Source organism: Pituophis catenifer, unplaced genomic scaffold (assembly GCF_029215685.1).
Source record: "Pituophis catenifer annectens isolate HBS135680 unplaced genomic scaffold, rPitCat1.0.hap2 SCAF_8, whole genome shotgun sequence".
In the NCBI taxonomy this organism is placed as follows: Eukaryota; Metazoa; Chordata; class Lepidosauria; order Squamata; family Colubridae; genus Pituophis; species Pituophis catenifer.
The window spans coordinates 2,274,771-2,302,759 of record NW_027256888.1 but is presented as its reverse complement, the minus strand read 5'-3'; the positions used below and the strand labels follow the sequence as shown (position 1 = coordinate 2,302,759).

Genomic DNA, 27,989 nt, shown 5'->3' with positions numbered 1-27,989 from the left:
TCCAGCATCTGAATTTTGATCATGCCATCGTGGGGATGCTGCAACCGTCGTTAAGTGTGAAAAACGGTCGTAAGTCACTTTTTCCAGGGCTGTTGTAACTTTGAATGGTCCCTAAAATGAACTGTTATTAGGCCGAGGCCTACCTGTAATCTATTCATAAATGGTTGAGTTTATACTTCATTGAAGCTCGCATTGCGATTGCTCAAAATATTTACTATAAAAAAATCTTGTTTTAACTGAATAATACAGTGAAGTTCATGGAGTTTTTTTTTTTTTTTTTTTGCCATGGGTTCTTTGGGGTTTAGATGTAGAGTGACTAGACTCATTTATATTTAAAAACAAAATTAAAGATGCAGTTTTAGCCAAGATATTAAAGAGGTAAAATAAGCTGTTCTCCAGCTGGATCTAAAACTTGTGAAATGGGAAGAGGGAAATGATGCATACAGCAGGAATAATTTAATGTGAAATTGTCAAAAGCTTGCTCTCTCTTCCATATTTTCAGATGGGAAGGGAGAAAGTAGGAAACTATTTGAAGATCTAATAAAAAAATCCAGCTGCAAAGGAAACCTCTGAAGGGAAGATATCTCTGGAGATTCTCAGTCATCCAAGTCATGGTTGTCCCAAAGGTATTTTTCCAAAAAGCAACTGGACTTTCTTGGATTTTTCCCCCCTTAAAAAATGTTTCGCTTCTCCTCCAAGAAGCTTCTTCAATTCAGATCTTCAAAAGTTTCCTTGAAAACGTTTCGCTTCTTGTCCAAGAAGCTTCTTCAGTTCAGAAGTTCATTAGAGCTTCAAAAGTTTCCTTGAAAACATTTTGCTTCTCACCCAAGAAGCTTCTTCAGTTCTGAAGTTCATTAGATCTTCAAAAGTTTCCTTGAAAATGTTTCGCTTCTCATCCAAGAAGCTTCTTCAGCTGAGAAGTTCATTAGATCTTCAAAAGTTTCCTTGAAAACGTTTCGCTTCTCGTCCAAGAAGCTTCTTCAGCTGAGAAGTTCATTAGATCTTCAAAAGTTTCCTTGAAAATGTTTTGCTTTTCGTCCAAGAAGCTTCTTCAGCTGAGAAGTTCATTAGATCTTCAAAAGTTTCCTTGAAAACGTTTTGCTTCTCACTCAAGAAGCTTCTTCAGTTCAGAAATTCATTAGATCTTCAAAAGTTTCCTTGAAAACGTTTTGCTTCTCGTCCAAGAAGTTTCTTCAGCTCAGAAGTTCATTAGATCTTCAAAAGTTTCCTTGAAAACGTTTTGCTTCTCATTCTTTTTTTTTTTTTTAATTTGATTTATATGCCGCCCTTCTCCGGAGACTCAGGGCGGCTTACAATGCGCTAAGCAATAGCCTTCATTCTTTTGTATATTTATATAAAGTCAGCTTATTGCCCCCACAAACTGGGTCCTCATTTCACCTACCTTAGAAAGGATGGAAGGCTGAGTCAACCTTGAGCCTTGGAGAGATTCGAACCAGCAGAAATTGCAGGCAGCTGTGTTAATAACAGGGTGCACTAAACCCCTGTACTATCAAGGCTCTTTTAAGAAGCTTCTTCAGTTCAGAAGTTCAGAAGTTCATTAGAGCTTCAAAAGTTTCCTTGAAAACATTTCGCTTCTCACCTTAGAAGCTTCTTCAGTTCTGAAGAACGACCCTTCTTTTCTGAAGAACTGAAGAAGCTTCTCGGACGAGAAGCAAAATGTTTTCAAGGAAAAAAAAATACACAAGAAAGACCAATTGCCTTTTGGAAAAACACCTCTGGTGGTCTGAAGGGAAGAACATTTTTACTGTCAACGAGTGTGACAGCGAAAAGAACTACATACCCCTGTTATAGTCGCAATCTTGTACATTCCGTAAGCATAGATCTCAATGAACCCATCAATGCCTCCGAGAACCAGGGCATTAAGCCTACATAAGATAGAGAGAGAGAAAGACAGACACAGAAAGAGAGACAGAGAGGGGAGAGAGGGAGACACAGAGGGAGAGGAGACAAAGAGAGAGACAGAGAGAGACGGGAAGAGAAAAAGAGAGAGTGACAGAGAGGAGAGAGAGAGGGAGGGAGGGAGGGAGAGACAGGGGGAGAGAAAAAAAGAGAGAAGAGAGAGACAGAAAGGAGAGAAAGACAGAGAGACAGACAGAGAGAGAAGAGAGAGATAGAGAGAGGGAGAGGAAGAAAGAGGGAACAGAGAGAAGGGGGAGAGAAAAAGAGAGAGAGACAGAGAGGAGAGCGAGGGAGGGAGACACAGAGAGAGAGAGAAACAGAGACAGAGAGGAGACAGACACAGAGAGAGACAGAAAGAAAGAGAGAGGAAAGAGAGAGAGAGAAGGAAACAGAGAAAGTAATGGATGCAGCCAGGTTAGAAAAAAGATCAGTGTTAGCCATCGCTTGGACATGTATTTTATTTATTTATTTATTTATTTTATTTTATTTATATACCGCCCTTCTTCCGAAGGACTCAGGGCGGTGAACAGCCATAATAAAAACAATGTACAAAAATAGAATTTAAGAGCAGATTATATAGGTAGCCCTCAATTTATGACCCCAATTGAGCCCAAAATTTAGGTTGCTAAGTGAAACACTTAATCAAATCAGATTAATCAAACAAACTGCTGCCGGTGTCCCTTTTCAGCATCCTTACTTGGGAGTGCAAATGATAAAATTTTACTACACCCCCAGAAGTCCTACCCAGCGTCTAGTCCGAACCCCAAAGGAAGGAGACCCTCCTAAAAGAGAATTCAAAGGAGGTTTTATTGGCTTCTTGAGCAAAACTTTTCTGGGTTTCCTATTAGGCACCCACAATCAAAATCTAATTTTTTCCCCGTTTGGGAAATAATAATAATAATAATAATAATAATAATAATAATAATAATAATAATAATAATAAACATGTTTACCTGACGTCGCCCATGAGTTTCATAATTTCATCGGATTTTTCTTCACTAAAATATAATAATCAAGATCAGTTAAAAGAAGCTCTTAAACCAGAAACTTTTCTTTTTGGGTGTAATGGATAAAGACTTCGGGGGAAAAAATTCGAACTTTGATGTTATATATATTGACGCCAGTATGATTACTTCATGCACAAAAATAGAAGGACGCTTTGATTCCCATAATAGACAAAGAGCTGCAGAAGTTGGTGAAGTTAGCAGAGATGGCTAAATTGAACGCTTTGATAAAAGAAAAAAAAATCAAAATTACTTGTTTCTACTTGGAAACCGCTTCTGGACTATGTGCTCGGGGTGGGGGAAAAAACAAATCTTTGATTTTGGGTTTTACCAATTAGGTAGATCTGTTGTTATTGTCTAGTCTATAAGGTAAAGGTAAAGGTTCCCCTCGCACATATGTGCTAGTCGTTCCTGACTCTAGGGGGCGCTGCTCATCTCCGTTTCAAAGCTGAAGAGCCAGCGCTGTCCGAAGACATCTCCGTGGTCATGTGGCTGGCATGACTCAACGCCAAAGGCGCACGGAATGCTGTTCCCTTCCCACCAAAGGTGGTCCCTATTTTTCTACTTGCATTTTTTTCACCTGCTTTCGAACTGCTAGGTTGGCAGAAGCTGGGACAAGTCACGGGAGCTCACCCCACTACGCGGCACTAGGGATTCAAACCGCTGAACTGCCGACCTTTCGATCGACAAGCTCAGCGTCTTAGCCCCTGAGCCACCGCGTCCCTTAGTCACGTCTAGTTTATATTACTATGTAAAAGTTTTTTAAAAATGAGTTTTGATGCTGTTATCTTATTCTAGTACACCAAAGGGAATTTCTAGTATACCAAATCCAAATTTTCTCTTTTCCCCCCGTTTCTCTACACTTTTCCCTTCTCTTCTCCCGCCCTTATTTTCCCACCGTTTTCTTTTGTATTTTATATTATGAACTAGCCTTTAAAAAGAGATCAGTTAAAAGAAGCATATCTGACCAAACCTTCAAATTCTCAAAGAGTAAACAAACAGAATAGGAGTTTTACCTGAAGATCTTTGCTGTGGTACTGTAGCTGCATTTAAAAAAAAAAGAAAAGAAATAGAAGCAGATTCAGAGAATGGTGTGGATGGTAAGCTAATTAAACAAGGAAGGGAGGGATGAATGGATAAATAAAACATCTCCATGTTCCCTGCAGTTATTAAAACATACAAGTAGCCTTATAACTTATGATAAGTCAGGTCGTATTAATTCTATTCTTGCTCTGGATGAGGCCAAAACTTCTTCTGGACAAGTCTATTCTAAAATAATCTGGAGACTTCCAAAAATCATCATAATCTTTTAACGACACCATAATCCCTTGCGGGGGGGGTCTGGGCAACTGCATGGAGCTACCCTGTTTCCCCCAAAATAAGACATCCAATAATAATAATAATAATAAGCCCAATCAGGCAATAAGGCCAAGCGCTTATTTCAGGGTTCAAAAAAATATAAGACAGGGTCTTATTTTCGGGAAAACACGGTGGCAGAATGTTTTAATGGCCAGATGCCTTTCCTGTCGCCAGTGCGGAGTTTTGTTCAGCAGATAAATCCTCATTGTGCCCAGAGAGAGAAATATCTGCCTCTACCTAGGATCGAACTCACAGCCTCCTGATTGTGAGGCGAGAGCTCCACCTCTAGGCCATCGTACCACTCCTGGAGACTTCCAAAAATGATCCTTCCAAACTTGGCTAGAAATCATCAAACTGCCCCCAGAATGGTATGGTCTCAAAAGATCTCCGACATCGTTGTACTGTGAATTTTAGCAAAAACCCTCAGTCCCTCAAAACTGTGGCTAAGGGTGAAACATTATTTAATTCAACCAGGCTTATTCTTTTTAATTAATATTTTTTTTATTAAACATTTTTTTAAACAAAAAGAAAGCTTTAACACTTTTTCTGTTTCAACAGTTTCGCATCAGTCAAAAATTTCATACGAATACCTTTTTTCCTCCCTTATTTCTACTATATCTTTTATACATAATACTTCTGATATTTGTTTATTTATTTACATATATACATAACAATACCTGTGTACACACTTTCATTTCTACAATTTTCTACAATTTATTCTGAGCCACTGCACTGCCCTAGGAGTAAATCCATTCTACTCAACGGATTTTCTTCTCAGTAATGTTGCCTTAAACATGGTGTAAAAAAAAAAAAACAACTAAAATCATAAAACAGCCAATTATCAGGCCACAAATCCAGGCGTATGTTCAACGTCAGAAACTACCTCTGGTGCTTAAAAATGGCTTCGTTCAATCATCAAAGGTTTGTGGAAGCCAGGCTCCCTACACAACTTCCACAACTTCATTGTTCCCCTCTGACAACACAACTTACTTCTTTGGCAAGGCAGGCAGCTTAGGAAGGAGGAGACTGGCTTCGTCTTCAGCGTTATAAAACGAAGTGAGAACACTGAAATGAAAGAACGATACTTGGATTTAATGCCTCGAAGATCCCGGTAAAAATAAAAAACTACATTTCAGAATCTTCTTCCCAAACACGATTCTCTCTTCTGAGGTGTGTGAAAGTTACGAATCCCAGAACAACCCACTTTGAAGGCCGATTTCAAAATAATTACCGTACTTTTCGGAATATAAGACACACTTTTTTCTCCCCTAAAAGAGGGTGGAAATGTCGGTGCGTCTTATACACCGAATACGGCCATTTTTGGCCTCCTGAAACCCCGCCCCGCGTGTCCCATTTTTGCCAAAAAAACAGGCCCGTTTTTTCACAAAAACAGGACACACAGAGGGTTTGGGAGGCCTGCAGAGTGCTCCTGGAGGCCGGGGAGGGCAAAAACTGGACGCGTGGAGGCCAAAATCTATTTTTCCCCCCTTGTTTTCCTCTTCAAAATCTTGGTGCGTCTTATAGTCCGAAAAATACAGTAATAGAAACCTGGATCTAAATTATTATCGATATTCCAACTGAATTGTTGTGATGACTCCTCTGGATGCTTCCCCAGCTACCTCTCCAGATGTCAGCTCGGGGGGGGGGGGAAGATGAACTAATTCCAGGCACATCTGGAGGGGAGTTGGTCAATGGCTCCAAGAAGCCACCTGAGAGGGATTTGGCTGAAGCACAGCTGTATTTATTTATTATTTATTATTTATTAATTTTATTTCTATACTGCCCTTCTCCCGAAGGACTCAGGGCAGTGTACAGCCTAATTAAAAACACAAAGACAGACAGAGTTTAAAAATAATTAAAATTATTAAATAATAGCTGTAGCAGGACAGCCCTGAGGCTCCAGGTGAGGAAAGGATGCAGCTGGAACCCGGTCAGTGAAGAGGAGGAGCAACTGCCTTCTGCACTTGATCCAAGAACATGCAAGGCAGAGAAAAGGCCAGAGCAGAGAAGGTCAGCTAGGTTACTCACAAGGAGGCGGCCTCGCCCCTCTTCATGGGCTGCAACAGAAGCTGGTGTCAGGTTTCGGTGTCGTCTCAAATAAATTGCATTTCCGAACAAATAGTCTTTGATGAAATCTTTCATTTATTAAGCACGACAATCTGTCCCCGACTCGTCGTAGCCAACGCTGACTTCCTGACCCCAAACCTTCCCTTTCCGCTCCCCAATTCTCTGCGTCTCATTGGCCCTCTTCCAAATCACTCTCCCCATATCTACTACTTCAGCTCCCAGGAATGTCCCCCCTCCCATCCCATCTCCTAGGGGATATTATCTTCAGGGAAAATAAGTAGGTGAAAAGTCAAGCATCCTCTTGCCAGCTGCCCCCTCTTCTCCTCCTTATGTCAGCACTGGAACGAATGTAGTTTGGAGTGCTGACAGCTGGCTATTTAGCACAGAAGACAGACGGAGGCGATGCTGGGTAACGACGTGTTTGTTTCCTAGCTGTGTGTTTTCTGGTCGTTGTGATTGCTGCCTCGCTTTGGATTGACTCCTGGCCTTGACTTTGGATCGTGCCTTGTGAACTCTGGACTTTTTCTTGCCTTGTGATTTAATTTTGCCTGTTTATTTGGGTTGGGTTTCAAGTGTCTGGTGGACTCACTGGCCATTGCTCTGTGGACTGGCATCGGTCTGCTCATGCCTGGACTTAATTGGAACAGTTCTGGGTTTTTGGGGAAGGGAATTGCGGGGGAATATTAATACAACCATTAAACCACAGTTACATGCGTGTGAGAGGCAGGACCAAAATCTTGAATTTCAACTGACCTGTTTTCTTCTGTAACTTCCATCCAGTACATGAACGTCAGAGGAACGTTGACCGAAAATGAATGCAAACTCTCCGGCTTTTCCACGTCGCACAGAATAACTTTCTTCGTATCCGCAAGTCCAAAAGCGAGAACTGCAAAAGCAATGGGGGGGCAGGGCAGGAGTGAAATCCAGCAGGTTCTGACAGGCAGTGGAAATTTTGAGTAGTTCACAGAAGTGGCAAATGCCACCTCTGGCTGACTCCAAAATGGGGTGAGAATGGAGATTTTGCAATATCCTTCCCCTAGGAGTGGGGTGGGAATGGAGATTTTGCAATATCCTTCCCTTAGGAGTTTAGAGTTTATTGGATTTCTATACCGCCTTTCTCCCAGGGGACTCAGGGTGGTGTACAGCCACATTAAAACACATGAATTTATAAAATTTAAAACCAATTAAAACAAATATATACTATTTGGCCCTCAAATTAAAACACACATACACCCACTTAAAATTCATATTAGGCCAGTCCGGCTTGCTGGATTCAAGATTCAAGGAGTGGGGAGAGAATGGGGATTTTGCAGCATCCTTCCCCCAGGAGTGGGGTGGGAATGGGGATTTTGCAATATCCTTCCCCTAGGAGTGGGGTGGGAATGGGGATTTTGCAGTACCCTTCTCCCAAGAGTGGGGAGGGAATGGGGATTTTGCAGTACCCTTCTCCCAAGAGTGGGGAGGGAATGGGGATTTTGCAGTATCCTTCTCCTGGAGTGGGGTGAGAATGGAGATTTTGCAGTATCCTTCCACTGCCATGCCCACCAAGCCATACCCACCAAGCCAAGCCAAGCCCCGCCCACAGAACCAGTAGTTAAAAAAAATGGATTTCACCACTGGAGCAGGGGAATTAATACATGCAGTGCGTAGAAGACACTTCCTTTAAGATCTGGGATCAATCAGGACTAGAAACCAGAAGTACAGAGGAGGAGAGAGGAGAATTCCTATATAGGAGAACTCCTATATAAGAATTCTCCTATATGCAGGGTTTTCTAGCTCTGGGGGTGGGGAAATCCAGTCAACTGAAAAGTGAACCTTTAATATAAAGTTTTGTTCTGTCAGTCATTACTTTTGCCGTCTGGTCTCCAGGCGAGCGCGGACACATCTTTGCCCGTGCTTTCATTTGGCGGCAAACTCCAGACTCGCTGAAAATTTGCCAGGCGGTGAAGCAATACCTAGAAAAGAGATGGAGAGATTAAGTCACGTCCACCTTTAGAAGAAAAGCGAAGTCTTCTAAAACTCCCGTTCCTCAAGGTGATTCCGATTTGCCCATCACAGGGTGAGATCTCTGCCTTGCCTGGTTCCTAAATCATCTGACGCGGCAAGCAAATCGGAAATGAATTTGTACAACCTCTTTCAACCAAGAAGCTCTGGAACCAAGTAAGAAAGAATCCTCCAGATCAGGGATGGTGAACAATGACCCTTGTGTGACTTGAGGACTTCAACTCCCAGAATTCCCAAGCCAGCAGGGATGGTAAACAATGACCCCTGTGTGACTTGAGGACTTCAACTCCCAGAATTCCCGAGCCAGCAGGGATGGTGAACAATGGCCCTTGTGTGACTTGAGGACTTCAACTCCCAGAATTCCATGCTGGCTCAGGAATTCTGGGAGTTGAAGTCCACACGTCATCGTTGGGCCATGTTCCCCACCCCACTGACCCAGACCAACAGTTTCACAATTTGCAAGCTCAACTCTTTGAGAAGATTGACAGTTGATCCCTAGTTTTGTTGAGTGCCCTACAACTCCTGCCCCCCCCCGCTCAACATAGGATCACTTACCTCCCCCACTCTGTTTGCCAGGGCAATCAGATCCCTCTTAGGAGACCAGGCCATAAAAGTAACTTCTTGAGGAAGCTGCTTCTCTCCAACTTGCCTGAAAGCCGGCATGGTGGTGGCATCAGTACCTGGAATCCAAAATATATAAACCATGATGAGGGTTAGCTCAGATTAATTGAATCTGTGTGACCGGAGACACTCTGAACAGTGACTGATTGGATTATTTTTTTTTTTTTGGTCTTTTAGTGAGCCTGTAATCTGTTCCATTGGGGTGGAGTCAGAGAAACTGAATATGTCACAACCGCCAATGTGCGACACCCTCCGGCACGTGATTTATTGAGATTTTCAACCCCCGGTAGGCCAACCATGGATAAATCCAAGAAATGAAAAGTTTCAGAAGAAAACAGAACGTTTAATTCAACTACATGTGCTAGTTTTGTGGCCGCTCAAGAAATAGTCAGGCACGGGAAGGGTTTTTGTGGCTCCCGGTGTTTTCTTTTCTGTGGGAAACGGGTCCAAATGGCTCTTTGAGTATTTTAAGGTTGCAGACCCCTGTGATAGACGCATGCATGCGCACACATATACATATATATATATATAGAAAGAGCGATGATAGATATGGAAATGGAGATGGAGACAGAGACAGATAAGGTAGATCAGTGTTGGCAAATCTTTTTGGCACCGAATGCCAAAATGGGAGCGCGCACGTGGCAGAAACCAGAAAAGCAGCCACCCAGCGTGTATGCGCATGCCGGGAAGATGATCTTCCGGTTTCCAGTGTGCACATGTGCACCGGCCACCTGGTTTTCCAGTTTATGGTGCACATGCATGTATGAAGGTCAGTTGGCCGGTGCACATGCATGTGCAGGAAACCAGCTCATTTTCCTGGTGCGCGCATGTGCACCGGTGGAGGGGGCTACTCTTCCGGTTTCCGCTGCTCCCACGCGCATGAAGACCAGCTGGCCAGCGCGCCAGAACTCGGAAAAGCAACAGGCGACGGCTCGTGTGCCTGGACACATGGCTCTGTGTGTCACTTCTGGCACACGTGTCATAAGTTAGCCATCACGGATATAGATGATAGAGACAGGTGATAGAGAGACAGAAAGAGAGAGAGAGATGATGGAGATGGATGAATGAATGAAATGTGTCCACCCAGTCATCAGGAGTCCCGCTCAAATTGGGAGTAATTTTACCTGAAAAGCAAGCAGCAAAATTCGGTGCACAGTTCGGCCCTCCAGCCTCCCTCCAAGGAGTCCAGTCCAAGGACAGGTGAAGCAAAGGCCTGAAACAGGTTGAAGAGTCTTAGAATGGACACCCTGAACTCTTCACCTGCTCTGATCCTGCAGGATTGCTAATTCGGGTGTTCAAACTCACAACTGGGGGTAGCGGAGGGGGGGCATTTCTCTCCCTCCCCTCTTTAAAACCTAGAGGTAGACAGGCATTAAGAGCTTATCTAGGTTATCAAGGAAGAGGAGGAGGAGGAGGAGGAGGAGGAGGAAGGAAGAGGGGGAAGAGGAGAGGAAGAAGATGAGGAGGAGATGGTAGCTTTGAAAAGAAGCAGAGGAGGAGAAGGAGGAGGAGGAAGAGGAGAGTGGGACGAAGAGAGGGAAGAGGAGAGGAAGAAGAGGAGGAGGAGGGGGAGGAAGAGGAGGAGGAAGAGAAGAGGAAGAAGAGGAGAGGAAGAGGAGAGGAAGAGGAGGAGAGGGTAGCTTTGAAAGGAACCAGAGGAGGGGGAAGAGAAGAGGAGGAGGAAGAGAAGAGGAAGAAGAGAAGAGGGGAAAGAAGAAGAGAGGGAGAGGAAGAGGAGAAGAAGAGAAGGAGATGTTAGCTTTGAAAAGAACCAGAGGAGGAAGAGGAGGCGGAGAGAAGAAGAAAGGAACGAGGAAGAAGAGAAGGAGGAAGAGGAGAGGGGAAGGAAGAGGAGAGGAAGAGGAGGAGAGGGTAGCTTTGAAAGGAACCAGAGGAGGGGGAAGAGAAGAGGAGGAGGAGGAGGAAGAAGAGAAGAGGGGAAAGAAGAAGAGAGGGAGAGGAAGAGGAGAAGGAGATGTTAGCTTTGAAAAGAACCAGAGGAGGAAGAGGAGGCGGAGGAAGAAGAAAAGAAGGAGGAAGAAGAGAAGGAGGAAGAGGAGAGGGGAAGGAAGAAGAGAGGAAGAGGAGAGGAAGAGGAGGAGAGGGTAGCTTTGAAAGGAACCAGAGGAGGGGGAAGAGAAGAGGGGGAAGAAGAGAGGAGGAGGAGGAAAAGAAGAGGAGGAGGAGGAAGAGGAGAGGAGAAGGAAGAGAAGAGGAAAAGGAGAGGAGGGAAAGGCGAGGGAGAGGAGGAAGAGAAGACAGGAAGGAAGAAGAGAGGGAGAAGGAGAGGAAGAGGAGGAGGAGGAGGAAGAGAAGAGGGGGAAAATGAAAAGAAGAGAAGAGGAAGCGTCCCTCCCTTCAGAGGAGACCCCCTCCCCGCCGGGCAGAATGGGTGGGTGTGTGGGGGGAAAAGGGGGGGTCTTTCTGCTGAGGAGCCCCCAGCCCCGCGGGGAAGGCTGCCCCAAAAGCGCCTCCTCCGCCTCCCTCCCCCCTCCCATGTCCCAGGACCACAAACCAGGCGCGCACCTGGCCGGCCGCCTCGGCTCCTCCTCCTCCTGCCCGGCTAAGCTCGGCCCACCCGCCCGCCTTCCTTCCTTCCTTCTGGGCGGCGGAGGCTCCGGAAGCGGCGTCGGCAAGGCCTCCGCCTCTCCTCTGCCGCCAGGAGGAAGGAAGAGCAGCGCCTGGGAAGGCCCGAAAGGCCCTGGGGGGGGGGGGGAAGGTGGGGGGGTCTCCTCTTCTCCTCATTTCCCCCCACTCTTCTCTTTCTCCTTTTCCTCCTTCCTCTCTTCTTCTCCTTCTCCTTCTTTTCCTTTTCTCCTCTTCCTCTCCTTCTCTTCCTTCCTCTTTTCTTCCTCCTTCTCCTCTCCTTTCCCTCTCCTTTTCTTCTCCTCTTCCTCCTTTCTCTCTTCTTCCTCTCCTCCTCCTCCGTCTCCTTTCCCTCTCCTCTCCTTTTCTCTTCCTTTCTCCTTTCTTTCCCTACTTCCTCCTTCCCCTCTTCTCCCCTCCCTTTTCTCCTCTTCCTCTCCTCCTTCTCCCTTCTCCTTTTCCCTCCCCTCCTCCCCATCCTCTTCTTCTTCTCCTCTTCCTCCTTCCTCTCTTCTTCCTCTTTGTCCTTTCTCCTCCTTTCTCCTTTCTCCTCTCCTCTCCTCTCCTCCTTTTTCCTTTCCTTCCCCTCTTCATCTTTCCTCTCTTCTTCCTCCTCCTCTCCTTTCCCTCTCCTTTTCTTCTCTTCCTCCTTCCTCTCTTCTTTTCCTTCTCCCTCTCCTCCTCCTCTCCTTCTCATCCTTTTCTTCTCCTCCTTTTCCTGTCTTCTTCCTCTCCTCTCTTCTTCCTCTCCTCCTCCTCCCTCTGCTCCTCTTCTCTTTTCTCCTCCTTCTCCTAAGTTATGACCACAACGGAGCCCAATATTTTATTTTGCTTAAGTGAGATATTTCTGAAATGGGTTTTGCCCCATTTTACAACCCACCCTGCCACAGCTGTTAAGTGAATCGTTGCAATTGTTAAGTGAGTAACAGTTGTTAAATCAACCTGCTTTACCTATTGACTTTGCTGGTCAGGAGGTCGCAAAAGGGGATCATGTGACCCCGGGGACACTGCAACCGTCGTAAACATGAATCACTGCAACTGTCGTAAATATGAGTCAGTTGCCAAGCGGTTCAATTTAGATCATGTGATCATGGGGAAATGCTGCAACGGTCGTAAGTGTGAAAAACGGTCATAAATCACATTTTTCAGTGATGTAACTATGAGCAGTCACTAAGTGAGCTGTTGTAAGTTGAGGATTACCTGTATGTGCCCAAAGACATATTTGACTCTAAAAATATAAACCTTTTCTGTTAATCCAATGACATTTTTTAATAGTCAGATTAATAACGGGACAATAATAAACAAAGGAATAAGCACTGAAATGTTTTATTCTAGTGTCTTCTTTTTTCTTTTTCTTGCAGCTTTTGCCTTTTTCCAACATGTTGTCTCCAGAACAATCCTCTTCAATTTCTTCTTTTTCTTGGCCTTTTTGCTATCTCTGCAGAAAAGAAGTGAAGGGGGAAGAAAAGAAAAAAAACAATTGTGGCAGGAAAGGATGAAAGAGATGGGAAAATGGCCTTAAATAAATTAACCACGCTATCAAATTACAAATCTTTGGGACTGTATGTACTTGCCAACAGGCAAAAATATCCGCCTCAAACTCCATCACTTGGTTTACCCAAAATGTTAAGCCATAGTAGGTTAAACCAGGTGTAATGATTTAATAAACCGTGGTTATACAATGAAGAGTCACGGGAGAGAATTTTTGTAACTCAGGGTTGAACTGTGGGGTCCTTGGTGCTCTCTGAGGTGGGTTGTTTTCTTGCAAACGTTTCATGACCCAGATAGATAATGTCATCTGTTGTGACTCCGACTCCCGAGCCTGTCCTCATGGAGGAAGAGGACTCAGAAGGTGAGGGGGAGGAACTGACAAGGCCTCCCTCTCCAAGACCCTCTTCTCTGGCAATGCCTCAGGTTCCATCCGAAGGCCAGGAGGAACAGCCTGGGATGTGCCAGGAGGAAGGCATTTCGGAGCACCCATTGATAGGGAGCGAGGATGATGAATCCTGGCTTGATCCCAGACAGCGTTGGAGGGAGAAGCGTGCGCAGCAAAGGAAGAGGCTTGGATTGAGCTGAGGCACTGAGCCACACCCCACAAGGGATAAAAGGGGGCGTGATTGCTCGACAGGCTTTGTGACGGACAAAACTTTAAAGAGTCACATCGTGAATCCTGCACTTCGGCTCAGATATATTTTGGACTAAACTCTTGTGGATAATTTGTTGCTCTGGAAACGGACTGCAGATAAGGCCTCTCCTGCTTTTTGGGAGTACTAATTGGACTTGGCAGGCGTTTTACAGTTAGCTGCCAGAACTCTCGTCTGCCAGGAATTCTGGTCTGTTTATACAATAAATTATTGGCAGGCGTGTTTGATACTGCATTTGTCTGTGTGAGGACGGGGGACAGAACAGGTGCAGGTATCTAATGCAGCCTGTAGCACTTGTGATGTTATGTAGTTTGGTCATGAAAAGTCTGCAAGAAAACAACCCAGCTCAGAGAGCACCAATGACCCCAAAGTTGGTGTTGTCCTCCTCCTCCTCTCTGCCAACCCTCCTCCCTTCTAGCACTGATGACGTAACGTAGTTTGGTCATGAAACGTCTGCAAGAAAAAAACTCAGCTCAGAGAGCACCAAAGACCCTACAATTAAAAAAAACACACACACAGTTTATAGAGTGAAAATCTCACACTCCCTTTCCAGCACTGATGATGTTACCTAGCTGGGTCATAAAACGTCTACAAGAAAACCACCAAGCTCAGAGAGCACCGGGGACGCAACAAGGAAGAGCTCAAAACAATCGGTCTCATTTTGCAGGATATGAATCAGCAGGATATGAATTCCGATCATCAACTTACTGGTCAATTCTGCCGATCCGTTGCCGATTTGGACACGTGGTGCGTTTGTGATCGTCTTCACCGCAAATAAAGCACCCGGCATGAGCTTCTTCGCAAGGGTGAGTGGAAAGAGCGCAGCGACCGCAGATGCTACAGTGAACCCAGGCTGCCAAAGGAAGGAAGGATTCAGTCCTCATGAAAAGCAGCAATCAAACGTTCGAATTGTTTTGTCCGCAGCTAAACCAGCAATTTGCTGGCTGGGCAAAGTTTGGGAGCCTTAAAATTGCAATGTTTGAAAAACGGGGCCTTAGAGGGACTGCACTGAAAGTGTTTTTTTTTTAAAAAAACAACAACTTTGCAGGAATCTACAGTAAAATGTACAGTAAAATGTTTCAGTAAAGCCCCAGACTCAAATATGAGAATTCCTGTTGCTGTTTCTGGACCCTTTGGAAACCATAACTAATCAACATCAAAAGGAGGTCAAATTTCCTAAGAAGATATCCACTGATCTCAGTTAAGGGTGTCTGTTTTCTGATTGGGTCACAAAGATAGATAGATAAATAATAGATAGATAGATAGATAGATAGATAGATAGATAGATAGATAGATAGATAATTAGATTAGGTAGGTAGATAGATATAGATAGGTAGATAGAGATTGATCGATCGATTGATCAATAGATATAATTAATTAGATATATAGATAGAAAATGGATAGACAGACAGATAGATATAATTAGATAGATTAGATATAGATAGATTAGAGATAGATAGATAGATAGATAGATAGATAGATAGATAGATAAGGTAGATAGATAGAGATTGATCGATAGATCGATAGATATAATTAATTAGATATATAGATAGAAAATGGATAGATAGACAGATAGATATAGATAATTAGATTAGATATAGATAGATTAGAGATAGATAGATAGATAGATAAGGTAGGTAGGTAGATATAGATAATTAGATAATTAAATAGATATAGATAATTAGATATAGAAAGATGGATATAGATAGATATAGATAATTAGATAGATTATAGATAGATTAGATATAGACAGACAGACAAAGTCATCTTGCCACAAAGCAAAACACTGAAACTTTTTAACGGCCATTTGATCTTGAATTCTTCTGACCCCAAACTATAAAGTTATTTTAAAAAAAACCACAACAACTTACAGGGTTTTACACATTTTTTGCAAAGGTTACAATGAGTCCAACATCTGCCATCCTATTGTGGGGAAGAAAAAAAATGTTAATTTTCATATAGATTAAAAGAACAAAAAGGTATCATTTACAATCAAATTATTACAGGTAGTTCTCGACTTACGAACACAATTACTGCCCAAATTTTCGGTTGCAAAATGAAACGGTTGTCAAGTTAAGTTTGCTCCATTGTACAATGTTTCTTGCCACAGTTATTAATCAACAAATCAATGCAGTTCTGACTTTGCTTGTCAGAAGTTATTGTATTCTACTCTATTATTTTATTCTCTTTTTAATACATCTGGACTGGCCCACGTTCTTCCCTAACCTCCTCACTGTCCAACTCTGACGGACCACAACAACTCTGAGCTATAACTTTGCCACGAAGTTCTCCTTGCTTCTTCCTAGTAAAATGGAAATAAGAGATCCATCCATCCGAAGACAACATGTTGTAGCCAGGGTGTTTGGGATTCAGCATCCTGATATCTGAATTCCGCCTTGTCCCCATCCACTGAAGACAGGAGAACTAAATTAAGGAGCAACCAAGCATCGCAAGAGAACTTCTCAAGGACAGACTCACTTTTGAAGTACAGGAATTGCAGATGTCACAATGTCGATTCTCGGCACTGACGTATCTCTGACAGACAGGGCAAAACCTGACGGAGAGAAACCAACGAGAAGGTTTTGAGAAAAGATGCGATTAGTCCTGACTAAACAGAGGCTCGGTAAGCCAGGGGTCCCCCCAATCCGTGGTCCGGTACCAGGCCGTGGCATCCCAGAAACCAGTCCGCGCAAACAAGCGAAGCTCCATCCGCGGGATGCAGGCAGCACATGAAACCACGCCCCTTCCGGTCCACAGGAAAAAAAACTTTCCACGGAACCGGTGCCTGGTGCCCAAAAGGTTGGGGGGGGGGGAGGCACTGCGGTAAGCCACGTCAGTGAGTTTTGTGGGTAATTTTTTTTAAAAAAATAATTTGTTCTCTTGAACGGAGAGTTTACCTGTATCCTTCTTCTGCGGGAAGAATTATCGAACCTGGTGAGAGGTTAGTAAAAATACGAACCGGGGATTGTTTGCGGCCTCTTTTCCCGTGCTTATATAGCGCGTGATTGTCATAATCAACCTAAAAAAAATCAAAATAAAAGCAGGAGTAGTAAACGAAAGGGAGGCTGAGAAATCTTCCAGCGTATTGGGGATGGAAAAGTTTAATTGTCTCTCCTATTTTCTACCCTCACCACCCTGAAGGACATAAGCACCATGATCAACCAAGCTTCAGGCCTTAACTAATCCAGTTGTCAGGTTTCGATGCTATCTCAAAATAAATGAATTTCCAAACTGCCGATTTTTGAGGAAATTTTCGCGGTCAGCACTGACCTTTGGCCCCCCAAGCCCTCCCTTTCCGATCCCCAATTCTCTGCGTCTCATTGGCTATCTTCCAAGCCACTCTTCTCATCCCATCTCCGTCAAATCACAGGAATGTCCCCCCTCCCCCCCCCATCTCCAAGGAAACAGAATCTTCAAAGGAATTAAGTAGGCAAAAGTTCAGGCTTCTCCTCTCCTTTCATATGTCAGCGCTGGAACGCTGACACCAGTCTTTTAAGTTATCCAGGGACAATTAACTGTGTGAATGTAAGAGAAGGACAGGCAGAGGCAGGGGGCAGAGTCAAGAGAGGAATCAGCTTGGAATCTTTACATTCCCAGAAAGCGTTCTAAGCCCAGCCCCTCTTGAATTCCATTGACTCTTAGCTAGTGCTAACTAGAAGCTGGACAACCACTTGTCTGAAATGATATAGGGCATCATTCATAAGGGCTGGACAGAAAGTTGGATTTGAAAAGCAAAATTTCCTATCATGGGCACATCACACTTATCAGAAATGTTTTAAAGCAGCCGCATCTTTTCCTCGCCTCAGTCCAAATCTTCCTTGGAGAAATTATGATGATAATTTTTTAAGAAAAAAATTAAAGGACCGATTCAATCGATGGTTCAGCACAACCCAGACTAAAGCAAATCCATAATCAGAAGCAGAGAGAGTCTTAAAGAAATTGGCATTCAAACGTGGACAAAACGTTTTTTTACAGATTTCGACAGAGGACTCTTTGTCCTTACCTGATAATCCAACATTGTGAAACTTGGAAAAAATTCAAGAATGCGTGGCTCAAAAAAATACGGAAATATCCAAAGGATAGGTAGCTCTTTGCTGGTAGAAGAACCTAACGAGGAAAAGAAGCAGGGAAGAGATATAAGTACTGTTCGCAATATTTTTAAAAAATAGATATGAAAAATATGAAAATAGATACAAATAAAAAATAGGTATAAAATAGGTATAAAATGATATAAAATAGATATAAATTTGTGTAAATACAAATAAGATTATGCAAGAACAACACAGCAAACAATTTAGGGCTAAAACGATCTATTTTGCAAAAGAAACTTTGCAGCCCACTCTGAACTGTGGTATGCTAGCTGGAAAACTTTAAATGAGTTTTCAGTAGAAGGTAGCTATTAAAGCTGTGAGCCTTTCCTACATCATGTCAAAATCCTAGCTTGTCACCTAGACTAGGGTAGGGTAGAGTAGAGTAGAGTAGAATAAAGTTCAAAAGAATAGAATAGAATAGAATAGAATAGAATAGAATAGAATAGAATAGAATAGAATAGAATAGAATAGAATAGAATAGAATAGAATAGGGGATGGGAGGGGAGGGGAGGGGAGGGGAGGGGAGAGGAGAAGAGAAGAGAAGAGAAGAGAAGAGAAGAGAAGAGAAGAGAAGAGAAGAGAAGAGAAGAGAAGAGAAGGATGGGATGGGATGGGAAGGGAAGGGAAGGGAAGGGAAGGGAAGGGAAGGAAAGGAAAGGAAAGGAAAGGAAAGGAAAGGAAAGGAAAGGAAAGGAAAGGAAAGGAAAGAAAAGAGGAAGGGAAGAGAAGGAAAGGAAAGGAAAGGAAAGGAAAGGAAAGGAAAGGAAAGGAAAGGAAAGGAAAGGAAAGAGGAAGGGAAGAGAAGGAAAGGAAAGGAAAGGAAAGGAAAGGAAAGGAAAGGAAAGGAAAGGAAAGGAAAGGAAAGGAAAGGAAAGAGGAAGGAAAGAGAAGGAAAGGAAAGGAAAGGAAAGGAAAGGAAAGGAAAGGAAAGGAAAGGAAAGGAAAGGAAAGGAAAGGAAAGGAATTTTCTCAGTAGATATTTTCTCAGCCCTCTTTCTGCTTCCTAAGTACCTCAGAAAGAGTTACCTGCGCCTCCTGCTGAGCTCCACATTGCCATCAGTTTTTGGAAACTAGAAGCCAAGGCCTCCACCAAGCCTCCAAAGGGGGGATCGGCCACCATGACCACGTGCCTCCCTCGGTCTTCCTGCAGGAATTCCTCACACACACGGGAAGCAGCCTGCAAGGGAGCCAAGAGAAGGCTGGAATTCAGGAGATCTGGTCTCCTCCACAGTTTTACTCTTTTAAAAGTTATCTTTTAACTATCTTGTATTCAGAATAGAGCTGGAAGGGGCCCTGAAGGTCATCTAGTCCAGCTCCCTGCTCGAGCAAGAGACCCTCTACCATTTCAGACAAATGACTGTCCTGCCTTCTTCTTCAAAACCTCCAGGGATGGAGTACCCCACAACTTCTGGTGGCAAGGCGTTCCACTGGTTAATTGTTCTCACCGTTAGGAAGTTTCTCCCTAGTTCTAGGTTGCTTCTCTCCTTGATGAGTTTCCATCTATTCTTTCTTGTCCTGCCTTCAGGTGCTTTGGAGAATAGGTTGACCCCCTCCTCTTCTTTGGGGCAACCCCTCAAATACTGAAAGACTGCTATCATGTCCCCCCTAGTCCTTCTTTTCCCTAGACTCGCCATACCCAATTCCTGCAAACCTTAATATGTTTTAATCTCCAGGCCTTCAATCATTTTAGTTGCTCTTCTCTGCACTTTTTCCCAAAGTCTCAACGTCTTTTTTGTAACGTGGGGACCAAAACAGGAGGCAGTTATTCCAGGTGTGGCCTTACTAAGGGTTTTATAAAGCGGTACTAATCCTTCACCTGACTTTGATTCTACGCCTCTGTTTATGCAACCAAGGATTGTATTAGCTTTAATACGTTGTATTAACGGATACCTTTAATTTCATCAGGGCGCACATATAATGATAAGCAGAGTCATATGAAGGGGTTCGTCACTCCCCGAATAACCCACTCCCCGCTGCACGGCCCTTACCTCTCCAGCAAAGAAATAATGGTTGAACATGTTATAGTGACAAAAGTCCTCCTCGGGATAGAACTGCGAATACCTGTCAAGGAATTGTTTCCGATTAGGTTTACAAATGAGATTTCAGCAATCAAAATGTAGATGGACGATCAGTTGAATTCAGCGGATAAAAATTCTCCCTTGGCATTCAGCTACTCAAATGTCTCCTAAAAGTCCATCCATCTGTCCTTCCTTCCTTCCTTCCCTCCCTCTTCTCCTTCCTTCCTTCCTTCCCTCCCTCCTTCCTTCCTTTTTCTTTCTTTCCTTCCTATTTCTTTCCTTCCTTCCTCCCTGTTTCTTTCCCTCCTTCCTATTTTCCTTCTTTCCTTCCTTCTCCTCTTCCTCTAAAATCGCTTATAGTAGGGTTGTAAAGCACTATGAAGCAGTATATAAGTCTAAGTACTATTGCTATTGCCCTTCCTTCCTTCCCTCCCTCCCTTTTCTCCTTCCTTCCTTCCTTCCCTCCCTCCCTTTTCTTTCCTTCCTATTTCTTTCCTTCCTTCCTTCCTTTCCTGTTTCTTTCCTTCCTTCCTATTTTCCTTCTTTCCTTCCTTTTCCTCTTCCTTTAAAATCGCTTATAGTAGGGCTGTAAAGCACAATGAAGCAGTATATAAGTCTAAGTACTATTGCTATTGCCCTTCCTTCCTTCCTTCCTTCCCTCCCTCCTTCCCTCCCTCCCTTTTCTCCTTCCTTCCTTCCTTCCTTCCCTCCCTCCCTTTTCTTTCTTTCCTTCCTATTTCTTTCCTTCCTTCCTTCCTTCCTTCCTATTTTCCTTCTTTCCTTCCTTCTCCTCTTCCTCTAAAACCTCTTATAGTAGGGCTGTAAAGCACTATGAAGCAGTATACAAGTCTAAGTACTATTGCTATTGCCCTTCCTTCCTTCCCTCTCTCCTTCCCTCCTTCCCTCCCTCCCTCCCTTCCTTCCTTTTCTCCTTCCTTCCTTCCTTGCTTCCTTCCTTCCTTCCTTCCCTCCCTCCCTCCTTCCTTTTTCTTTCTTTCTTTCCTTCCTATTTGTTTCCTTCCTCATCGTTGCAGGATCTCCATGGTCACGTCATCCAAATTCAGATGCTTGGCAACGGACTCGTTTTTACGACGGCTGCAGGGGGAGCCAGGTTCGCTTTACAGCCGTGTTACTAATTTAACAGCCGCAGGGGATTCACTTAACAACGGTGCCAAGGAAGGTCGTTAAAAAAGGAGCAAAATCCAATTAAGAACCGTTTTGCTTAGCAACGGGAAACGATGGAGAGGCATGGAAAGAAAGCAACTGTTGGAAAAAAGGAAGAACTCCTGGCGAAAAGAGGACAGCCATCTATCCCGTAATAAAAACCTTACCGGAAATCAATATCGAGCAAAAGACTCTTCATAGAGATCTTCTCATGGGAGGAAGCTTCCAACTGGATCAGTTCATGAAGCCTGAAATTGATCAAGGAGAAGGTCAACCTAGAACTAAGGAGAAACTTCCTAACAGAGAGGACAATTAACCAGTGGAACAGCTTGCCACCAGAAGTTGTAAAAATTCCTGGAGGTTTTTAAGAAGAGATTGGACAACCATTTATCTGGAATAGTATAGGACCGTGATGGCGAATCTGTATTCTGCAACTTTGGCCCCATGTTTGTTCAAGGGCAAAGGCTAAAGTTCTGTCAGCACTTCAAGCTGCATTTACTCTAGTGCTGACATAAGAAGGAGAAGCGGAGGCGTCTGGAAAGGGACGTTTGACTTTTCACCTACTTATTTTCCCTGGAGATAATATCCCCTAGGAGATGGGATGGGAGGGGGGAAATTCCTTTGAGCTGGAGCAGTAGATTAGGGGTAGAATGATTTGGAAGATGGCCAATGAGTGCAGAGGAATGGGAGGGTTTTGGGTCAGGAAGTCAGTGTTGGCTGCGATGGAGTCAGAGTTAAAATGTCGTGGTTAATAAATGGGAGTTTTTCATCAAAGACTTTGTTTGAAATGCAATTTATTTGAGACGACCTCAAAACCTGACACATTCGTTAGTTAAGGTCAACTATGGGGGGGAAACACTAAGAACTCACCTTGGCGTGCCCACACAAAGCACCCGTCGGAAACCTTGCGCCACGAGAAGATCCAACAGGAAGTGGCAACTTCTATCGGTGAAGAGGTACTGCGCGTTCGTCTTCTTGTTCTCCAGAGCACTGAGGAGTTGGGTAGGTCTTCTCAGCTGGGCCGCCGAGATATCAGAGAGTATTGGATGGCCAGAGTGTCTTTCCCATTCAGATATCAACAGGAGCTGTTGGCATTCTTGGCAAAACTTCCTTTTCGATGGCGGCAGAGCGATGAATTCCTTGTACCTTACAGCAGAAAAGTCACTGGTATAAGAGCATCGCCTTGAAGTTCCCGCCCTTTTAATTGATGTGCCCATCAACTTAGATTTCAAACTTTGGGGGGCAATTGTCTTTCTCCTGTTTATGGTACAACGGTAGCTCTTCCTTTCGTCCTTCCCAAAATATTTGCTTCCAACACTGGAAGTATACAGCAGTGGCCAAAATTGTGGAAACCTTTTGGGAAAAGTGTATTTTTGGAGGTTTGATGGCTAATAACACCTCTCTCTTTTTTTTGGAGTTTCAAGATAACCCAATGGGAAATCCAGGGAGCCGACTAAAGAAACTGGTTAGTCAGAAGCGACCCAGCAATAAAACCCAGTTAATAGAAGCCATCATTCAATCTTGGTTTCACATGAGAACAGCTGCAGAACTCAAAGACTTGGTTCACTCCATGGGAAGACGTTGTAAGGCCGTCATTCATGCTAAAAGTTACCCAACTATTAACTGACATGGTGATAATTTTTGTATATCTCATTTTTTTCTATGGTGATAATTTTTGTATATCTCGTTTTTTCTATGGTGATAATTTTTGTGTATCTCGTTTTTTCTATGTGTTTCACTTTTCTTCTTTATACTGTAACTGCTATTCTAATAGCAAATCCTTCCTAAAAGTTATCGCATTACATTCTTGATTAAATAAACTTTCCATTGATATATAATTTTATGGTACTGCTCCCCAAAAAAAGTGATGTTATTAGCTAGTTTTAGAAAATACACTTTTCCCAAAAGGTTTCCACAATTTTAGCCACTACTATATCTGCAGCTCAGGGTTGAACTGTGGAGTTTTTGAAGGTCTTTAAGTTTGGTTGTTTTCTTGCACACATTTCGTTACCCAACTAGGTACCATCAACAGTGTGAGTGAGGGTGGGGTTTGTTGTCTGTTTATAAATAGCAGTTACTCATGATGTTGCCTAGTTGGGAAATGAACGTCTGCAAGCAAATATCCACGCTCAGAGAGCGCCAAGAATTCAACCCAACAGAATCAATTTGCATTTCATTATTCCACCTTCGCAACAGAGATGACCATCTATGGAGATCATGGTTGTCCCAAAGCTGCAACTGGATTTTTTGGCTTTTCTTTGAAGACGTTTCGCTTCTCATCCCAAAATTTAAAAGAATTAAAAGACATCAAGGAAGCCCTCCAAATATGTGGCTATCCCAAGTAAGCCTTCATCAAATCCCAAAAAAAGACCTGGCAGGAGTTCCTCCATAACAAACAAAGAGGACAACAATAAACGAAGCAATGTTGTCATTCCATGTTACAGGAATATTTGAAAAGCTCAGGATTCTCTTCAGCCAACACAACTTCCGCGCAGATTTTAAACCTAAGAATACATTAAGGCAGAAGCTTGTCCACCCCAAGGATAAAACACCCAGGCACAAACTGAGCAACATGGCATATGCAGTACGATGCAGTGAGACGTGTACAGATCTGTACATTGGGGAAACAAAACAACCACTTCACAAACGCATGGCCCAACATAGGAGAACAAACCCATCGGGGCAAGATTCAGTGGCCCATCTGCATTTAAAAGAGTAAGGTCACTCTTTTGAAGACAGAAAAATCCACATTTTGGACAGAGGGGACTGCTGGTTTGGAAGAGGGGTCAAAGAGGCCATCTATGTCAAAATTGAACAGCCCTCTCTCAATTGAGGGGGAGGGATATGACATCATCTATCTCTAATCTACAACATAGTCCTTTCAGCAGTTCCAAGACGGCTCCACGGCCATTTGCACCACTCAGGTGACCCTTGAGGACACAGATAAGTGGCCAAGTGGCCTCTAAAAAAGGATGCAAATGACCAGCTGTCTACAAGGAATATAAATCAGGGGTGAAATCCAATTTTTTTCCCTACCGGTTCTGTGGGCGTGGCAGGGGAAGGATATGGCAAAATCTCGATTCGCACCCTACTCCTGGGGGAACGATATTGCAATATCCCCATTCCCACCCCATTCTGGGGCCAGCCAGAGGTGGCATTTGCCGGTTCTCCGAACTATTCAAAATTTCCGCTACCGGTTCTCCAGAACCTGTCAGAACCTGCTGGATTTCACCCCTGGTATAAATCCTTCCATTTCCCATCATCCAGTCAGAGCGGAAGAAGCTTCTGGGATGAGAAGTGAAACGTCTTCAAAGAAAAATGAGACAGTCCAATTGCCTCTTGAGAAAATTACCTTTGGGACAACAGAGGTGATCAAATTTCTCTTTATAATTCTTAGTTTTTAAGGAATTATCCAGTGCTGTTTACTACAGGGACTTGAATATCTATTTCATGTAACCGAGGAAAACATACTTAATTTTCAACTGATTAATGAAAACAAAGCATTTCAACCCAAACGATACCTTTTGACATTGTCGGAATGAGTTTTAGAGGGCCGATGACTCCGGTTGTATTTTTCCCGTGCTGAAAGACGAGCTTCTGATATCTAAGGAACATGTAGAGGGGAAAAAAGAAAAAAGAAAGAATGAGAAAGAAGTGTGACAGGCAGTCCTCGACTTACAACAGTTCATTTAGTGACCTTCAAAGTTATAACATCACTGGAAAAAGTGATCTATGACCGTTTTTTCACACTTACGACCTTTGCAGCATCCCCATGATCATGGGATCAAAATTCAGAGGCTTGACAACTGACTTGTATTTATGACAGTCATTGTGTTCCCCTTTTGCGACCTAACGACGAGCAAAGTCAATGGGGACGCCCGATTCGCTTAACAACCGTGTTACTAACTTATCAACTGCAGTGATTCACTTAACAACCGTGGGAAGAAAGGTCGTAAAATGGGGCGACCTTTCACTTAACAAACGTCTCAGTTAACAACAGAATGTTCTGGGCTCAATTGTGGTCGTAAGTCAAGGACTACCTGTAGTATAGTAGTTTTCAAGATTTCCACCAAATGCAAGTTCAATTTATTTTTTTTCTCTGAATTTCTGGTTCAGAAAGAAAAAAAAATATTTCTAATTTTCAAAGCTTTGTATGTGTATGTGTATATTCCACCCCCTTTATTTTGGAACAACTGATAGATACTTTAGAAAAATTGTTGTTTTTGTTTTTAAACCCCAGGGCACCCATAAAGAAGTATGCCCATCTTTACACTTTCGTCTTCTACCTTCTGTTTTCTATCTTTTACACCAGAATTACCAGCCATTTAGAGATTTGTGGGGTTTTTTTAACCATCCCCAGATTTTAAAATCTGCACATTTCAAAAAAACAGCAATTTAAGTGTACGAGAATAATTCCTCCGCTGCAAGACACATAAAGAATACATTAAGGCAGAAGCTTGTCCACCTTAAGGATAAAACACCCAGACACAAACTGAGCAACGTGGCATATGCAGTACGATGCAGTGAGACGTGTACAGATCTGTACATTGGGGAAACAAAACAACCACTTCACAAACGCATGGCGCAACATAGGAGAACAAACCCCATCGGGACAAGATTCAGTGGTCCATCTGCATTTAAAAGCCTGCATTTAAAAAGCAACCGTGTTACTAACTTATCAACTGCAGAAAGAGATCCTCCCTTGAAAAGTAAAGGAGGAGTAATTCTGTTAAACGTCTCGTTTTGACTTACCTTTTCATCTTCCCACTGAAAAAAATGGCAGTCTTTCCTTTCTCTACACGCCGAACAAGCGTAAAATCTTCTCCCTTTTCCTTTCCCTGGAAGAATCCTTGCAAACAAAAGAGTAGGACCTAACAAAGAAAATAATAATAATAATAATAATAATCAGAAATGGGGATGTGGAAAGAAACAATAAAACAATTGCAATTTGTCGGACTAGGAATTTGTTTATTGCTCACCTGGGATATTTGGAATTCCTAATAACGTCGTTTCCAAAGGAATAAGGAAAAAGGAACCGTTAAATTAGCTCCTGTTTCAGTCAGTGCTTTGAAAAGGCATTTGAGGACATACAGAATCACAAATGGGAGTCCTCGACTTACAAAAGTTCATTTAGTGATGGTTTAAAGTTACAACGGCATTGAAAAAAGGGACTTATGGCCGTTTTTCACACTTATGACCATTGAAGCTTCCCCACGGTCATGTGATTTACATTCGGAAGCTTGACAACTGTCTCTCATTTATGACGGTCGTAGTGTCCCAGGGTTACGTGATTCCGCTTTTGCGACCAAGAAGAGACTGGACTGCCATCTGTCAGAAATGGCATAGGGTCTCCTGTTTGGGCGGGGGGGTTGGACTAGATGACCTACAAGGTCCCTTCCAACTCTGTTAAACTGTTATCCGACCTTCTGACGAGCAAAGTCAACGGGGAAACCAAATACACTTAACGACTAAGTTACTAACTTAAACAGCTGCAGTGATCCACTTAACAACTGTGGCGAGAAAAGTCGTAAAACGGGGCAAAACGCCACTTAACAAATGTCTCACTCAGCAACATAAAATTTTGGGCTCTGTTGCGGTCGTAAGTTGAGGAATACCTGTACACCTTTCCCATATAGACAACCTGAGGGATACATGGATGAGAGGAACAGCTCAGAGAAACAGATGGACGGATTTGAAAAAGAAGCTAACGATTAGATGGGTTGCAAATTAGTGCAAGTTGAAATACAGGTAGTCCTCGATTTACGTCCAAAATGGAGCCCAGCACTTCTGTCACTAAGCGAGACATTTAAGTGAGCTTTGCCCCACTTTACGACCTTCCTTGCCACAGTTGTTCAGTGAATCCCTGCAAATGTTAAAGTTAGTGACACGTTTTGTTAAGTGCAAGTGTTATATTAGTCATCTGGTCGTTAAGTGAATCTGGCTTCCCCCATTGAACTTGAAGGTCGCAAAAGGGGACCGCATAACCCGGGGAACGGTCATAAACGTGAGTCAGTTGCCAAGCGTCCAAATATAAATCACATGACCCCGTGGGAGATGCTGCAACAGTCGTTAAGCGTGAAAAATGGTCCTCCGTCCTGTTTTTTTTCCGCGCCGCTGTAACTTTGGTCACTAAAGGAAGCGTTGTAAGTCGAGGACTGCCTGTAGACAAATAAAAAGAGAAATTTATGCAATCGCAGTTCATTTGGAAGTGAATTTTTAAATAAGGCATCAAATAAAAAGAAATGTGGGCGAGGAAGCAAAACACACACACACACAGGGTGCAAACTCTCCATCTTTAAGCAATTGGGGTGCATCTCCAGCTGTCTCCTGCCTACCTCGCAGGGTTGTTGTGTAAGGGGGCGGGACCAAAAAAAAAAGGGCAACCGACCAATCCGATGCCTCCCGGGCTCGATCCTCCCAGGCCTATTAACTCACCATGCGGACATTCGGGCGCCGGGGGGGCTGCGTGGGAATCGCGTTCGAGCACCACCGTCACCCCGTCCGCCTGCGAGGCTGCCTCCATCTCGGGCTTCCCTGCCTCGCGAGGCCCGCCTAACAGGAAGCTCTCTTCCCTTTTCCTATCTCTAGGAAATCGCCCCTAGGCTTCTCACAGCCGCGACGCCCCGCCTCTTCCGGTTTCCTTTGGAATCCCTAGACTTTTAAAGGATAGACAAGCCTCCCGTCTTGGAAAGCGGAAAGGAGCGGTGGCGGGACGCGCAGTCCAGAAACGGATATTCTTGAAGCTATGAAAAGTGAGGCTGCATCATTTTAGCCCAAGTCGTTAATTTCTGATTTTTCAACGGAAAAAGACTTACTTAAAAAAAAAAATCTTTCAATATCCTGCTTGGTGCTTAAGGAAACTATTTTATAGGCTCGTTAGATCAATCAATCTTCTCCCCTTTTTAAATGTAAATTTTTAAATGTAAATTTTAATTTGTTTTAAATTATGGGGTATTTTAAATTCAGCCAAATTATTTAATTCGTTTTTAATTCATTTTAAATTTTTTGTAT

General features: G+C 43.4%; 2 protein-coding genes across 2 annotated transcripts in view; both read right to left on the bottom strand.

Annotated features, from left to right (window-relative positions):
- ANAPC4 (anaphase promoting complex subunit 4) overlaps positions 1-11,567 on the bottom strand; it is a 46,151-nt gene extending 34,584 nt beyond the window's left edge. The window contains exons 1-9 of the mRNA XM_070949130.1: positions 11,502-11,567; positions 10,100-10,188; positions 8,910-9,034; positions 8,200-8,305; positions 7,104-7,236; positions 5,274-5,348; positions 3,941-3,967; positions 2,874-2,918; positions 1,802-1,886 (exon numbers count right to left, since the gene is read on the bottom strand). Coding sequence (XP_070805231.1) covers positions 1,802-1,886; positions 2,874-2,918; positions 3,941-3,967; positions 5,274-5,348; positions 7,104-7,236; positions 8,200-8,305; positions 8,910-9,017 — 579 coding nt within the window. The 5' untranslated portion in view covers positions 9,018-9,034; positions 10,100-10,188; positions 11,502-11,567. The remainder of the gene's footprint in view (positions 1-1,801; positions 1,887-2,873; positions 2,919-3,940; positions 3,968-5,273; positions 5,349-7,103; positions 7,237-8,199; positions 8,306-8,909; positions 9,035-10,099; positions 10,189-11,501) is intronic.
- A 1,243-nt stretch (positions 11,568-12,810) lies between these two features.
- On the bottom strand, positions 12,811-27,505 carry ZCCHC4 (zinc finger CCHC-type containing 4). Its single transcript, XM_070948320.1, has 13 exons — positions 27,414-27,505; positions 25,731-25,849; positions 24,500-24,582; positions 21,849-22,124; positions 21,146-21,226; positions 19,785-19,857; positions 18,823-18,973; positions 17,709-17,812; positions 16,603-16,724; positions 16,184-16,259; positions 15,577-15,628; positions 14,414-14,558; positions 12,811-12,999 (listed from the first exon to the last, which is right to left on the bottom strand). The coding sequence occupies exons 1-13, from the start codon at positions 27,499-27,501 to the stop codon at positions 12,888-12,890; spliced, it is 1,482 nt and encodes a 493-aa protein (XP_070804421.1). The 5' UTR covers positions 27,502-27,505; the 3' UTR covers positions 12,811-12,887.
- Positions 27,506-27,989: the final 484 nt, after the last annotated feature.

Excerpts from the sequence above, each read along its gene's own strand:
- ZCCHC4 (XM_070948320.1), bottom strand. The coding sequence starts at position 27,501 with ATGGAGGCAGCCTCGCAGGCGGACGGGGTGACGGTGGTGCTCGAACGC. Across the intron at positions 16,725-17,708 it reads TCACAATGTTGGATTATCAG|GTTGATTATGACAATCACGC; the intron begins GTAAGGACAAAG and ends GATTTTTTTTAG. Across the intron at positions 13,000-14,413 it reads CGGATCGGCAGAATTGACCA|AGATAGCAAAAAGGCCAAGA; the intron begins GTAAGTTGATGA and ends TCTTTTCTGCAG.